The sequence below is a fragment of the Medicago sativa genome, chromosome 5 (genome assembly GCF_051527215.1).
Source record: "Medicago sativa cultivar Bolivia chromosome 5, Bolivia_mono, whole genome shotgun sequence".
Classification (NCBI taxonomy): Eukaryota; Viridiplantae; Streptophyta; class Magnoliopsida; order Fabales; family Fabaceae; genus Medicago; species Medicago sativa.
In genome coordinates this window covers 23,663,984-23,677,855 of record NC_140753.1, presented here as the reverse complement: position 1 = coordinate 23,677,855, position 13,872 = coordinate 23,663,984, and the positions used below count along the sequence as shown (strand labels likewise).

General features: G+C 29.9%; 1 protein-coding gene across 1 annotated transcript; it reads right to left on the bottom strand.

Annotated features, from left to right (window-relative positions):
• Window positions 1–8,141: 8,141 nt before the first annotated feature.
• On the bottom strand, window positions 8,142–12,813 carry CYCD1;1 (CYCLIN D1;1). The gene is made up of 6 exons (XM_085714575.1): window positions 12,390–12,813; window positions 12,156–12,242; window positions 10,271–10,369; window positions 9,870–10,071; window positions 9,554–9,684; window positions 8,142–9,375 (listed from the first exon to the last, which is right to left on the bottom strand). Exons 1-6 carry the CDS (start codon window positions 12,645–12,647, stop codon window positions 9,148–9,150), a joined length of 1,005 nt encoding a protein of 334 aa, XP_085570701.1. The 5' UTR covers window positions 12,648–12,813; the 3' UTR covers window positions 8,142–9,147.
• Window positions 12,814–13,872: the final 1,059 nt, after the last annotated feature.

The window sequence follows — 13,872 nt, the reverse complement described above, 5'->3', positions numbered from 1 at the left end:
ATAGTTTGGAAACATCAACTCATGTTCAATGACAACTATTATATCATGCTCGGTTATCAGATTTATTAGTCAATGATATAGTTAACTTCCTTTGCATCGCACGGGTCCAAGTACTAGTTTGTTATTAAACACTTTATTGGTACACTCCGCTCTTACCAAATTTCTAGTGTGTTCGATCTTAATCTCTTAGCAAATGAACATTTAATTCTTAAGATAGCCCCTAACTTCGAGAATGGATTCTCTCAAGTAGAATTTTCTCCTTTTTTCTCAATTGTTACATCTACACCATTAAACATGAGAGAAAAAAATGATATAATATTATAAAGAGAAAAGGAAATTGAATGTGTGGTTAAGATTTTACAATTGAGAAAAATAGAGAAAATTCCTCTTGAGAGAATCCATCCCCCTCTAACTTCTTAACAAATTTAAAATTAAGAATAAGCATAAATTTATAGGAAATTATATTGGTTTCATGCTTCTACATTTAATCTGAGTCATTTACAAGCTCTACAACTTTTGACTTTAATCTTAGTCATTCACAATCTCTAAAACTTTTGACTTTCTTCACTTTTGACTCTAAAAGAATTTAATCTTAGTCATTCACAATCTCTAAAACTTTTGACTTTCTTCACTTTTAACTCTAAAAATTATCTACAATGATTTAAATTAAATTAAAAACTACTTAAAACTAACTCTAAAACAATGACTATTAAGAATTTATCATGTACTAATAAGTCTTAGATCTAGATACACTCCTTATCCCCTATTTTCATTAATTTTTTATTTTAGTTTTTCAATTTTCAAATCTAAAAATATGGGTTCGTTTATTATAGCTTTTTTTAAAATATATTTTTTTAAAGATTTTTTGTTATAATTTTTTTAACAATTTTTTTTTTAAGGAAAGCTTCAAATGAAAAATTCGTTTGACTAGCTTCTCTTAAAATGTCGTTCTAAGTATTTCATCATTTTGTTATAATTTTTTCAGATACTAAAATTTTGAAAAAAATCTCTAAAAAAAAAAAAATCTATTTCAAATAGTTGTTCATAAAAATCATTTTTGAAAGATGTCATTTTGAAAGAATATGTGATTTTTACTATGTAAAATCTCGAACAATGAATATTTAAGTTAGTGAATGTCAAAATCTCTTTTTTAACTTATACCAAATAATTTTGAAATAATTTCTACCATTTTTGAGTAAATTTCCAAAAAATCCATTTTTAAAAATACAAAGAAGAATCTAATTTTTTTAAATCTATAACAAAGAGGCCTATAATGTTTCATTTTTTAAAATTTCAGAAATTTTTCGCATCATGAAATTCGAGCCAACGGCGAAGCTAGCAGAAATATTATGCGGGGGCCAAATTTAAAGAAAAATGAAATATTTTTAAAAACAACATATTAAATTTAAAGATAAAATATAATTGTAGTTCAATAAATTATAACTTTTTAGGTTTAGTCACTACAAAAAAAAAATCAATTTTTCTCTCAAATTTTTACCCAAAAGAAGAAGAATAATGTTTTTAGTCATGCATTTAATCTCGATAACAACAAATTAAAGACTAAAATTAAACAAAATCTTAGGAGCTTAACTTAAATATCGTGAGTGTTATAGTGACTAAAATCAAATTTAATCACAAACTTTTTTTTTTGAATAATAATTTAATCACAAACTTAAATAATATGTTAAAAAAATCACAATATTTTTAATTACAACAACAAAGAAAATAAAAATCGACAATAGCTATTTAGAAAAGTTGGACACAAAGCAATTCAAAATGTCAATTTTATTAATAAGTAATTGTTTATGACTATTTTTGACAATTTTTATTCTTAAAAAAGTTTTCTCTATATTTGTTGTTGAGACCAAAATGTCAAATTAATACAAATAAATCTATCAATCATGTAGTAATTTTTTTATTTTCTTATTTATGCTAATTTAACCAAATAAATTTATTTGGGATAGCTAAATATTTTTTATTTGAGATAGCTAAATATAAAAACATACCAACTCATTCAAGAAATTTTTTTTTTTGGGTAGCCTTGGCTACCACATGGTCTTGAAGGGCTACGCCCCTGATTCGAGCCTTATTTTTTCATATGTGACAACTTGAATAATAAGCTAGTAAATTACTAAGTGACGTGACAATACATATTTTTTTTTAGAAATATTAGTTTTTAGGGTTTTACATTTTATGTGTAACACCCAATTATCCGTATATGTATTTTTAAGACCCACACGTAGTATTGTAGGCTCTAAGTTTAAAGAGTTACTCTGGAGATTCTTAAGGTCACTTGTTTGTACTTGTGTGTTAGATGTCTTCTTAATCAATGTAAAAATTTCATTTTCCTTCTCGTCTGCGTGAGTAATAGTGGAAAATCGTATGATATTTTTGGCTATGTTTTTAGTTATTTCCTTTATATTTAAGTGCAAATAAGATTTAGTCCTTATTTAATCTCCTAAACTATATCTTAGTCTCTAAACTAGTCTTTAAACTATAACTATAATGTTCTCTCTGATTTAGCATAATTACTATAATGTTCTCTCTGATTTAGCATAATTATTTGAAAGTGTCTAAACTATAACGTTCTCTCTGATTTAACTCCTAAACTATATAAATATAATAATTAGTCCTTAGAAATTTATAAAATTCGTTAATATAGCCCATACTCCTAAGATGTTTTTTTTTTTTTTTTTGAAGAAGTTATAGCCCACCAAAATTGACACCGGAGAGAATCAAACCTGAGACCTTGCGGAGGAGCACACTCCCAAGACCCAGACCAATACCACCGGGCCAACCCAAGTGGGTTTACTACTAAGATGTTATACACTATGAGTAGATAAATGTATAAGTTTTTTTTTTTTTTTGAAAGATAAATGTATAAGTTTGAAACCAAATCAAACCCAACATATATAGCGATCTAGATCCAAATTACATGTGATATATCATTGCTAATTATGAGTGTACTATAATTTGATTAGCCATAATGAAAATGGATCATATGGTTGAGAATTGTGAGCACGACATTAATAATTATTTTGAAGAGACATGCATAATATACATACAAAGGGTCATTTTACATGTTTACGTATAAATTTCAGTTCTGTCGCCATCATTTTCGTTGTCTGCAATATTTCAATGACTTTTCTTTTTGTTACTTTTATTTTATTATCTGTCTTTTATTCTTTTTCAATAAATCTTCTGCGCAATGGGGACAATGAATGCCTCAAGGACTTATACTTAGTGCTATGTCTTGTATTCAGCATCAAAATCTAAAAAACCATGTCTGAGAAACTCAGAATCATTCTTGCTTTTGAAAACCTTTTATCCCTCAAGACCTTTTTGTGGATACCCCACGAGCATATAGTTAATTTTACAACCAAATAAAGTCTCATTTTTCAATAGCTATGGCCACCAAAAGTATAAAATTCGTTAGCAAAAAGATAGTTTGATTCTATATAAAAAAGCCCTACCATTTATATTGAGAGGGGAAAAAAAGAATTTTTGGCTTTAGGGTTTTATACTTTGGATTCCTTATACCTCTTACTTTAAAGGTTATTTTGTTTACATGTAAAGGAGATAAGTGGGGAAGGTTATTTCTTTATTGTGACAAAGTTCCCTTAATAACATTTAAGACAAAAAAAAGAAGGCATGTGTAAATGGTCCCCTAGCATGAGTGCACATGTCAATATGTCATCCTCCCATCTCATCTATATAGATCTATGTATAAAATATATGTTAATGTTAATGTTAATTAGTAATTTTTTTTGTCTTAGATGAAGTGGTAATCCACTGAAATTAAACTCACACACAACTGTGAGGTTTCCGATTCGAACCCTGACCACGACGTTCGGCCTTGTAATTTCGGCATTTACCAATTGAGCTGAGACTTCTAAACTAATTAATAATTTAACTGCTTGGTTTAGTGATAATAATTAATAAGCACTTCTTGCTTATTTCTTTCCATACATGCCATAATGATAAGTAAATTATAAGCTATAGAAAGTCATCATGATCGATAACCCAAACTCCCATAAATATATATGTTATCATTGGGTTCTCATGATGGAGAATATTGGTGGAAATCTATCAAATACATTATACATGCCAAAATCCAAAGTTCTCATTTGGTAACTTTTTGTATCCAATTAGATGGCTTCCCTAACTTCGGATATGACAGCCACTCTCCTTCTCAGAATATGTCCCATTACCCATTATTCATGTCGTTCATTTATACATCCTCATCATGTATACATGAATTAAGAGGTGTTTGAGTATATAACTTAATCGGTCTCGTTAAAAAGTGTCCTATGTGTATTTGTTAAGGACTCAACAATTAAAATAATTGATAACTTTTATGTAGAAAAAAGTTTTTATTTTTATTTTTATGTTTTAATGTGTTAAATACAGAAATTTAAAGATAATTTTTTTTAGTTTAAATGTCTTCTCAAACACTCTAAAGACACTTATTAGCATTTTCCTAACTTAATCGATTCTTTATGATAAGAGTTTCACATAAACCACGTTGAATAGATAAAAATGTTCTATGTGGTATTTTAGTTAATAAAACTTTTCCATTTAACGAATTTCGTTTCTAGATTTGGTTCTCTTTATGAGCCAATGAGTTCAAACAGTTTATCTAATCCACGCTTATAAAGTAAGAGACTAATGTAAAATGTTTTATAATTAAAGTGAGGTTATGGTAATAAACTTCTACATCAACTAGGAGTAATATAATTCAAATGATCATGAAATGGGAAATTCCTCATCACGATTTGAGATGTACAAGCTGAGTAAGATAGCTACACACACAATAACCATACATATAGAAAATTTAAAATCAGTAAGGCATTAAAAAGTCAAAATTCTAATCCTAACAACCAAACAGATTTCTTCAAACAAATGGCCAACGGTCGATAATAATTTAAGATCATCAGCATTTAATTTCATCCAACTACGAAAGAATATATTTGCAAGTGTTTGAACAAATCAACTATTGGTGGTCTCTGATATGACCAATCTAACTATGTTGACAGTCATTTATGAAGTTGAGAGGATGTTCAAAATTTTGTTTTTAAAGGACTCATAAAAAAAATATGTCGAAAATAACTTATGAGCACACTAATTATCAATGACTCCACAAAATGATAAATAAATTAAGGATCAATATTTTGTTCGTGAGACCTAACTTATTTATCAATGTTGATATTGTTAGGTTGAACACGTTCACCCAATTTCGAATTCGAAATCTCATTATTTTGTATCGCCGTGCCACACACCCCAGAAATTTGATTCTTAATTTAGAATACGTACCAAAATTGGATTCTCAAATTATATTACAATTTAATTATTATGCAGCGTGAGTGTAGTAGTAGTTAAACTCTTTTTCATCTATGTTTTAAGAAGCTAAACTAACCCACCTAATCATAGGGAATCAAACCTGAGATCTTGAGGAGGAGAGCACACTCTCAAGTCCCAAGAACTCTTTTTTTATCTTGTTATCTCATTATTTATTTTTGTTTTTTTTTTTTATCTTGATCTCTCATATGTTTCAAATTCCACCTTTTTTAAAATAAAATGAAAAACTGGATTTGACCAACAACAAGAAAACTGTCATTTTTTGTATTAAGAATTGTTCTCTTTTTTATTAAGGGTCAAGATCTTATTCCCCTCTCATGTGATTGGAGGGGATCAACATCAATGGAACCCCTTACAATTGCCATAAAGATTCCTTGTGTGTGGAGCATATATATTATGAGTAAATAAAAGTATTTATTTAATCACATACAATTAAATTAAACTAAATAGTTCAAATAAAAGCTTTAAATATATTTTTTTTTTTTGAGAACAAAAGCTTTAAATATATTGTTTACCTAATATTTTTAAATCTTGCGTGATCTTTCGAAAGGAAGAAAATTTCGAAAGGATTAAAAGAAGTGTCAATTTTAATCTAAATAGTAATTTACTAACACGCTTAGCTTTTGTCGAAGTTAATTATGATTACATAATGTATTCTTCCTCCAGTCACTATTATAAGCAAATTTTGACTTTTTAGGTTCATTCAATAAATGATGTATGTGGTCTATAGTAGACCACATACATCATTTATTGAATGAATCTAAAAAGTAGAAATTTGTTTATAATAGTGACAGGAGGGAGTAAGTGTGTGTACAATCAAGATTAAGACAATAACTAAATCAATACACGTGCATTACTTTTGATGGAAAGAGTTAAGAAAATGGGCCAGCCTTGTCTATGCTAATCAAAGTTTTAATGGCAATATTCTCTTTCTATCCCACGGTTTGTCTTAATCATCTGTCTCATTAATCCTGCAATTACAAATCAAACTTTTGATTACAATCCAAAAACTTTGTCCCACATGGACCTTGAAGAGGAGCCTCTCTAGAGGAGCAAAGTCTTCTATGAATTATCATTCACCATACAGCTAATAATAAGTTCCATGGCTAATTTTGTTAACTTAGCACTTAATTAATGTATACTAATATTTTCATGGCTCCCACCAATTTGACCTATTGCAATATTGCATTAACTGATTTAACAGGCTGCTTTGCCTTTAATTAATAATAAAAATTGACACGTCTTAAATAATTGACAAGTGGAATATATAGGACAATTGATAAGAGGCGGATCCACATATTAGAGCTAGGAACTATCCTTAAAGGCATTCATAAAGCAGAAATAGTATAGTATGTACTACGTATGGGAAGACAAAGATGCCTCTTCAATACGAGGATGATCCAAATATGTTGTATTAAAAAGTTTGAAATCCTATTTGCACCATATAAGGCAAGATAATAATTCATAAAGTAAGGAAATTTCCTTGTGTGTACGAAAAATCAATATAAGGTGGTCCAATCAAATGTCCTTGAACCATGCATACGATCAATTATAGTACATAGCAAACATCCAAGAGCAATAAGAGAAATAGTTAGTCAGCTTAAATTGTCACCATGTAGGTATAATTTTCTTCACTATGGTCCATCTTTGCAGTTACATAGTTAGATCATGAACATGGGTTTTTAGACAGAATTGTATGGATGATATCCAATCAATGGCCATATGGGTGTCATGCAAAGGAAGTGATGATAAGATTTCAAGACAAATGCCTAACATGCATACATGGTCACTTTTTCTGCGAAGACATGGGAATAAAGCCATGGTGCTGTGACTGTGTAAGTGTTGTTGTATGCAAAAATAATATACCTTGTGTCGGAGATTGAGGCAAAATGACAAGTTCTCTCTATAAGTCTAACCTTTAATTAAGCCTTTGTAGAGAATAAATTCTGTACTAAAGTACCTTTTTTAAGATCTGTTGCTTTTTTTAAAAAAAAATTATACTCTTCTGCTTCAAATATGCAAATTTTAATATAATCTTGAAATGTAATAAAGGCATCTTCAGGTGCATAGGTAGTAGTTGCTACCCATCTTCCATTTCATTATGAAACATTTATTTGACAAGATGTATCTCTGATGCAAAAGTTGAAATGTTTGGGTGGTCAAAATATGAAAATAAATGTTCCTCATATGAAGATCTATGTCTGAATGAATGAATAGATGAATGCAAAGCAGAGACTGTCGGAAATTTCAGGGGGCAAGTGATGTATGTAGTATAAGGATATAATAGAACAGCCTGGAGATGGTCACGAGCAGGAACTGGTTATTTGAAGAGTCATAGTCAATGATAATTGATAGTACCTTCTTTATTGCTAGCGGGACCAAGGAGTGCATCAACTTAACAGTTATGCCTCACTAGACTCCAGAATATATATGGCCTTAAAATTTATTTTCAATTCAGTATAATAATAAAAACAAATGAAAAATCTATAATGTTTGGATTGAGAATAAGTTTGATAGATATACATTATGTAATCGTAATTAACTTCGACAAAAGCTAAGCGTTTTAGTAAATTACTATTTACAGTGTAAAAATGGTTTCGTCAAACTCATCGTGATTCCAAATATGAATATCATATCTAGTTATGAAACATATGATATGACAAGTTATTGTGTATTTGGATAAACTATGACTGAATCCTTTCATAAGATTCATGCATAGATTTCATTCATTCAAGGGTCAATTAAGAAGCTGATATATAGAATGAAAGAAAGTAAAGCAGATATGTGAAAAGATATCATATCATAAAATTTATAATTGCTAATAATGAATTCAATACACATCACACAGGAAAAAAGGCTCCAAAAACCTTTTTTTTTTTCTTATGCCAAAAGCCAATTAGGCTAATATGAAAAGAGGTGAAAACAAATGAAAAAATCCAAAATAAATTAAAACTATAGATACGTGTTTCCATCACACGTTGGACACCAGGCAATGGGTCCTGTATAGTTAGGCCAAAACTCAAGGCCAAAATAAAAAATATATAATTCCCGCCAAAAATAAAACAGAACAAAAATCACACATACTCACGTGCATTGCACACACCACCAAAAGTCCACACAATGCAGCTAGCTTCAACTTACTACTAGTAACATTTTTTTTTAACTGTGGGATCCCATCAAAGTGACTTGTGCAAGTTGAAAGAAGAAAGTATACTGTCCAAAATGAGGAGCTTGACTAAGAAAAACCCATTATAAGAAATAGTTCAAATTCCAAAGTTTCAACCCATATGTTTTTGCCAACCAAATTGATATAACTGCTCTGTGAGACTCTGCTTTTCTTTCAAAGCTTTCAAGCAATGTCCCACAATGTTCTCCCCTTTCAACAAATAACCAAAACACATTTTGAGTTCAGAATTCCCACTTCTTTCATCCACACTTACAAGTTACATGACCAATCCATTAATTGCATCTTTGTGGAGTATACTATTTCCCTTCTCACTCTCTACATGTCTCTCATTCACTTTCCCTAGGGAATCTGCAAAGCCATTGCTGAATGACTATACCCACCAACAAGTAATAATAATAACAAAAATAATAATAAAAGCTCACAACTCTCATGCAATATTGTAGTAATGTGCCCCATATGACTCAAGTCAATTATGAAACTCAAAAACCTTCTATAATAAAATTTCGAGGTTTCTGGACAAACTTGGACCACCACCTTATTTATTTCAAGTTTTTTTTCTTCCTTTATTGGTACTACTATTCTTTTTTTTTTTTTTCTTCTTTTCATTGGGAGTTTGATTCTTTGTCATCATCTACCCACAAACAGTTATTTAATTTCCTTCTTTTATAAGATGATGATGATGAGGAAGGAGAAGAGGAAGATGACGAGACACATGACCTCATAAGGGGCTGAATTGTCACTCGCATTTGTGGCAACACTTTAGGGGGTTTCCTTTGGTTATTTTCAATCACAAGTTCTTGCATTAACCTGTAGCACCCTATAATTTTCTCCTGCAACAATGAAATATATGTGCTTTAATAAACAACATATTAATATTGTCACTATTTAAAAGTATACAACAACTATCAAAAGTTCAAAATATGTTATTGCTGATTGCAATGACACCATAATTTTGTCAAAAACACCATAATTTTGTTGAATTCATCACGATTCCAAACATTCACTTACTTTTCTTAGCCCCTCGCACCACAACTCGGCATGCTCGGGCTTAACGAGAGACCAATTAGGAATTTCGTTAGCTGCATAGAGTATAGCCGCGGCAGCAATGCATGAGGGCCAATATGCAAGAATGGTGGCCTCTGCAAAAATATATTCACAAATTGAAGAAAAGTTAAAGTACAACACAACTCAAATTCACTATTGCTAGTACTTCACAACATTTTGTTGACACAATTTAATTCTTCCCAACCATCTCAACTACTCGTGATTGACATTTCATATCTTTATATAGCTACAGGAATCAAAAGTATGCATTTGGGTCTACCTTGGATTTTAGATAAGATAATTTGTGTAGCTCGTGAAATGAGAAACCCAGTAAAAGTTGAAGTTGAATCTAACTTGCACGCAAAGAAACTGAGGAAGCTAAATGGGGTAACTGATCTTAGCCTCCAATCCAAGACACTTAGAACAAGTAGCTCCATTCTTCTAATTGTTATGGGTTCAAACATGTATTTGACACCTTCAACCTATATTAAATTATAAGAAATTTATAAAGTAATGTCAAGTATAATGTAATAGTACATAGCTAAGGACAAAACATGAGTTAGCATAAATTAAATTAACTAATGTAAGAGTATTAAATTAATTTTTTTTAATGAAGAATGTGGTTTAATATTATTTTTCTAAATCCTAATTAAGAATAGGACCATACAGAAAAATATATACCTGAAGGTCCAATAGAGAAGGGACTAAAGTTTCCTCCATCTTTGCAGCTAAAGACAAGCAAGCAACTGATAGAAGTTGCAGTGGCCACCCATTTGTTTGCTGTAAACAAACATATTTATATGTATCAAACAGTAAGTTAAAAACAAAAAATAATTATCATTACTATTATTATTATTTTATCACGACTAACTCATCATACTTTCTGACACATTTTCCCACGCGCAATGCACGTGCCTAACGTACTCAAAACATCACCAAGCTGTCATTCTTCTTATTTTTCAACAAAATCATTAGGATGAGTTATTATAGTACTGAGAATAATTATATAGTTTTGTTAATGTTTTTAAATAATTTTTTGTTTTATAATTTTAAATCATTTTTGATTTTTGTTATGGTGAAATAATTCTTGATACACAATAATAGAACAAGACGTAAAAAAGTAAGTATAGTAAATACAGTGAATCCTATCAAAGAAAAAAATAAAAATACCATAAAGCATAAAAAAGTACAAAAAGTTTCATGGAAACTCAATTTTCCTTATGCTCCATCGACCCACCTAGTAAGTCACATGTAAAATTATATTGTTCCATTCAAAATAATGTAAAATTATTGCTAATTTACTTGAGTATATAGTTTAACACGTTGAAAATTGCAAAATTATAGTTAATCAAAAAGTTTAATTAGTTAAAATCTTGATTGAGCCAAAATCAAGAACCTTATATTCAATTAGATTCACAACACTTTTAAACGTATTGGACTTAATGTGGCAATTGTACAAAATAAATGGGTGTCAGAGTATCATTATTCTAAAAATATTACTATTTTTATATCTAATTTTTAAATCAAGATTAAATAAAGCTTAAAATTTTAATAATGTAGTAAAAGAATTCCATTTTCTTGTATATACTTTTTTGCAAAAAGGCACTTAGTACACAAAAAGTTCGAAAATAATATTATTCATATATGATTTTTAATGAAAAAAGCGATATTTGAACAACTAAATGTAATAACTTTTTCTATAACAACGTATAAAAATACACCCCAAATAAATGTTAAACTTGATTAAAAAAAATGTCTTGTTAATAAGTATCCTAAAGGCATCGTTTAAAAAAAACCATAAATAAAAATATATTTTTTTAAAACATAAGTCAAGACACATGAAAAATCACACATATTTCTTTGTATCGCTTAAACAATACCCCCAACAACAACACTTGTCAACATTTCTTAATAGTAAATTTACAAACTTATAGAAGAGATGTCACGTAACTTTTTTTTTTTTGAAGGAAGATGTCACGTAACTTATAGATTTAAATTGTTCAAATAACTTTTCACTTCCGAAAAATGGTTGTCAAATGATACATTCGGTCTTGTAGATTCATTATCTTAAACAAACTAGTAATTTTTTAGGGAAACTACTAGTAAAATTTATTAGACAACTACTCCCTTATGTCACATTTATAAGAAAATTATTTCTTAGATTCTATATAAAATGTTCGTACATAAATTGACCAAAAACATTTATAACATAATAATAAGAGTACGAAGTGTAGATAACAATCTAGTTAGTCGATTAATTAAAAACGCTCATTAAAAAGGTTAAACCTTTAAAATATTATTACTTCAATTAAACATTAAAAATGATTTTATTGTAATAATGTAGCATGAGCATTAATTTTCACTTCACATTAGAAAAGTCACGCACACAAATTTTACTGCTACTTAGGGAAGTCATACATAATTAATTACCGCTTAGAATTTTCTTCATCTTGCACATGCATTCGCAGACTCAGTAATTAATGTTCCATTATCCTTTTAATTTTTACTTTAATTTTTTATTTAATTTAATATTGAATATCACGAAACTTGACTTCACAGAACTCACCGGCAACCGCCGAGAATTCAAGAACCGATCCATATAGTTCACGGCAAGATACGCCGTAACCGGTTGAAAACCATAATAACCCTGCACCTGCACACACCAGATCACAACCCGATTCACATCAGAAAAAACAAAACAAAAATCTACATCAACCGTAACCGTTTTCTTATACACAAACATCACCGGTGCATTTTAGCAACATCCACCGTATGAATGAATCTGAGATTTTAGTTTTACCTTTAGGATCCATCGAATGGATTCATCTCTAGCATCGGAATCTAACGAGCGAGATTTCATCTTTGCGAAATAATCGAATCCGATGACGAACTTACGTTCGTCTTCGATTAATCCGGCGATGAACTCATCCTCCGGCGGCGGATAAGATTCAACATCGGATAAGCTTTCCGTCGGCGAATCTGACGATAAGATGCTGGAGGTTTCTTCGCCGCATAGGAGGTCGGAGTCGGTGAAGAAGTTGGAGTATGAAATCGACATCGTGAGTGGATGAGATTCATTCCGTTGTTGTCATGGTTTTCGGATGATCGGAGAAGACGCCGGAGGTTGATCGGAGAAGTTGCCGCCGGAGTGGATAGCGTTGGTGGTGGTGGTGAGAGTGTGAAATGGTAGAGAGTGTGGGTTGTTGATGAAAGGTACTTGTTGTAAGTTCTTTGGGTGTTTGTTTGAATATAAATATGCGATTTTGGAAGGAGATTTTTGGTTTCCCGGGAAAAAAATGAGTTTTCTGATTTTTTAGCGCCAGTTGTACAAAGCATGTGCTTTGGAGGGCGAAAATTACCTCAACAACCCTTTGGTAAATTTGAGTAATGATATTTGAACAATTATTTTTGTACAATTTTTTGGAAACCTTGTTGTTTCTTTTTTCATTAGTCAAAAACAATGGAGAGAGAAAAAGAAAAAGAGAGAATAAAAAGATAATGTGAGTATGAGAGAGAAAGTTGTACAAAAGTTATACAATAATAGTTATACAAATATCATTTCTCGATAAATTTAGTGATATTTATTTTTAAAAATGGAAGTAAATCATCAAATTGATCTATGTTTTTGTAAGTCATTCTGAAAGTAATATTTGATTATGTTAATATTTTAAACTATTTAGTGTCTTTGTCAAAAGTTTTTTAATTAGGTTTCTCGTCATGTGATAAAAATGTTAAGATAAAGATCTAATTGAGAAATTTTTGACAATATCAAATAATAGTTTGAAATATTAACAAAGTCATATACTAGTTTGAGATTGGCTTATAAAGATGGGGTCAATTTGGTGGTTTACTTCTGAAAATAGGTTTTTCTACAAAATGGTATTGCATTGTATACAAGTGTTTTTTTACTAATAAAAAAAATCACATCATGTTTCATTTAATTTTTCTTTCTTTCTAAGAAACGTGTTTCATTCAACTTAATGGTTAGATTTATTGACAAATTGATGATGGAAATTACCTTGTACATGATATAAGATTTATCTCACTTGTGCGTTATAGAATTGGACAATTAACATTACCTTTGTTTAAAATTAACAATAATAATCATGTAAGACAACTCAATTAGTAGCTGCAATGAAAATAATATGTAGAGACCGAAGTTTGAACCTCGAATTGCCCAACCGTTCCACACTCAGTTAGATAAAGTATTTGTAGATGCTAGTTGCGACTTGCGAGACATCGGGCTAGGTTTATAATCACACTCATTGTCTGAACATAATGCC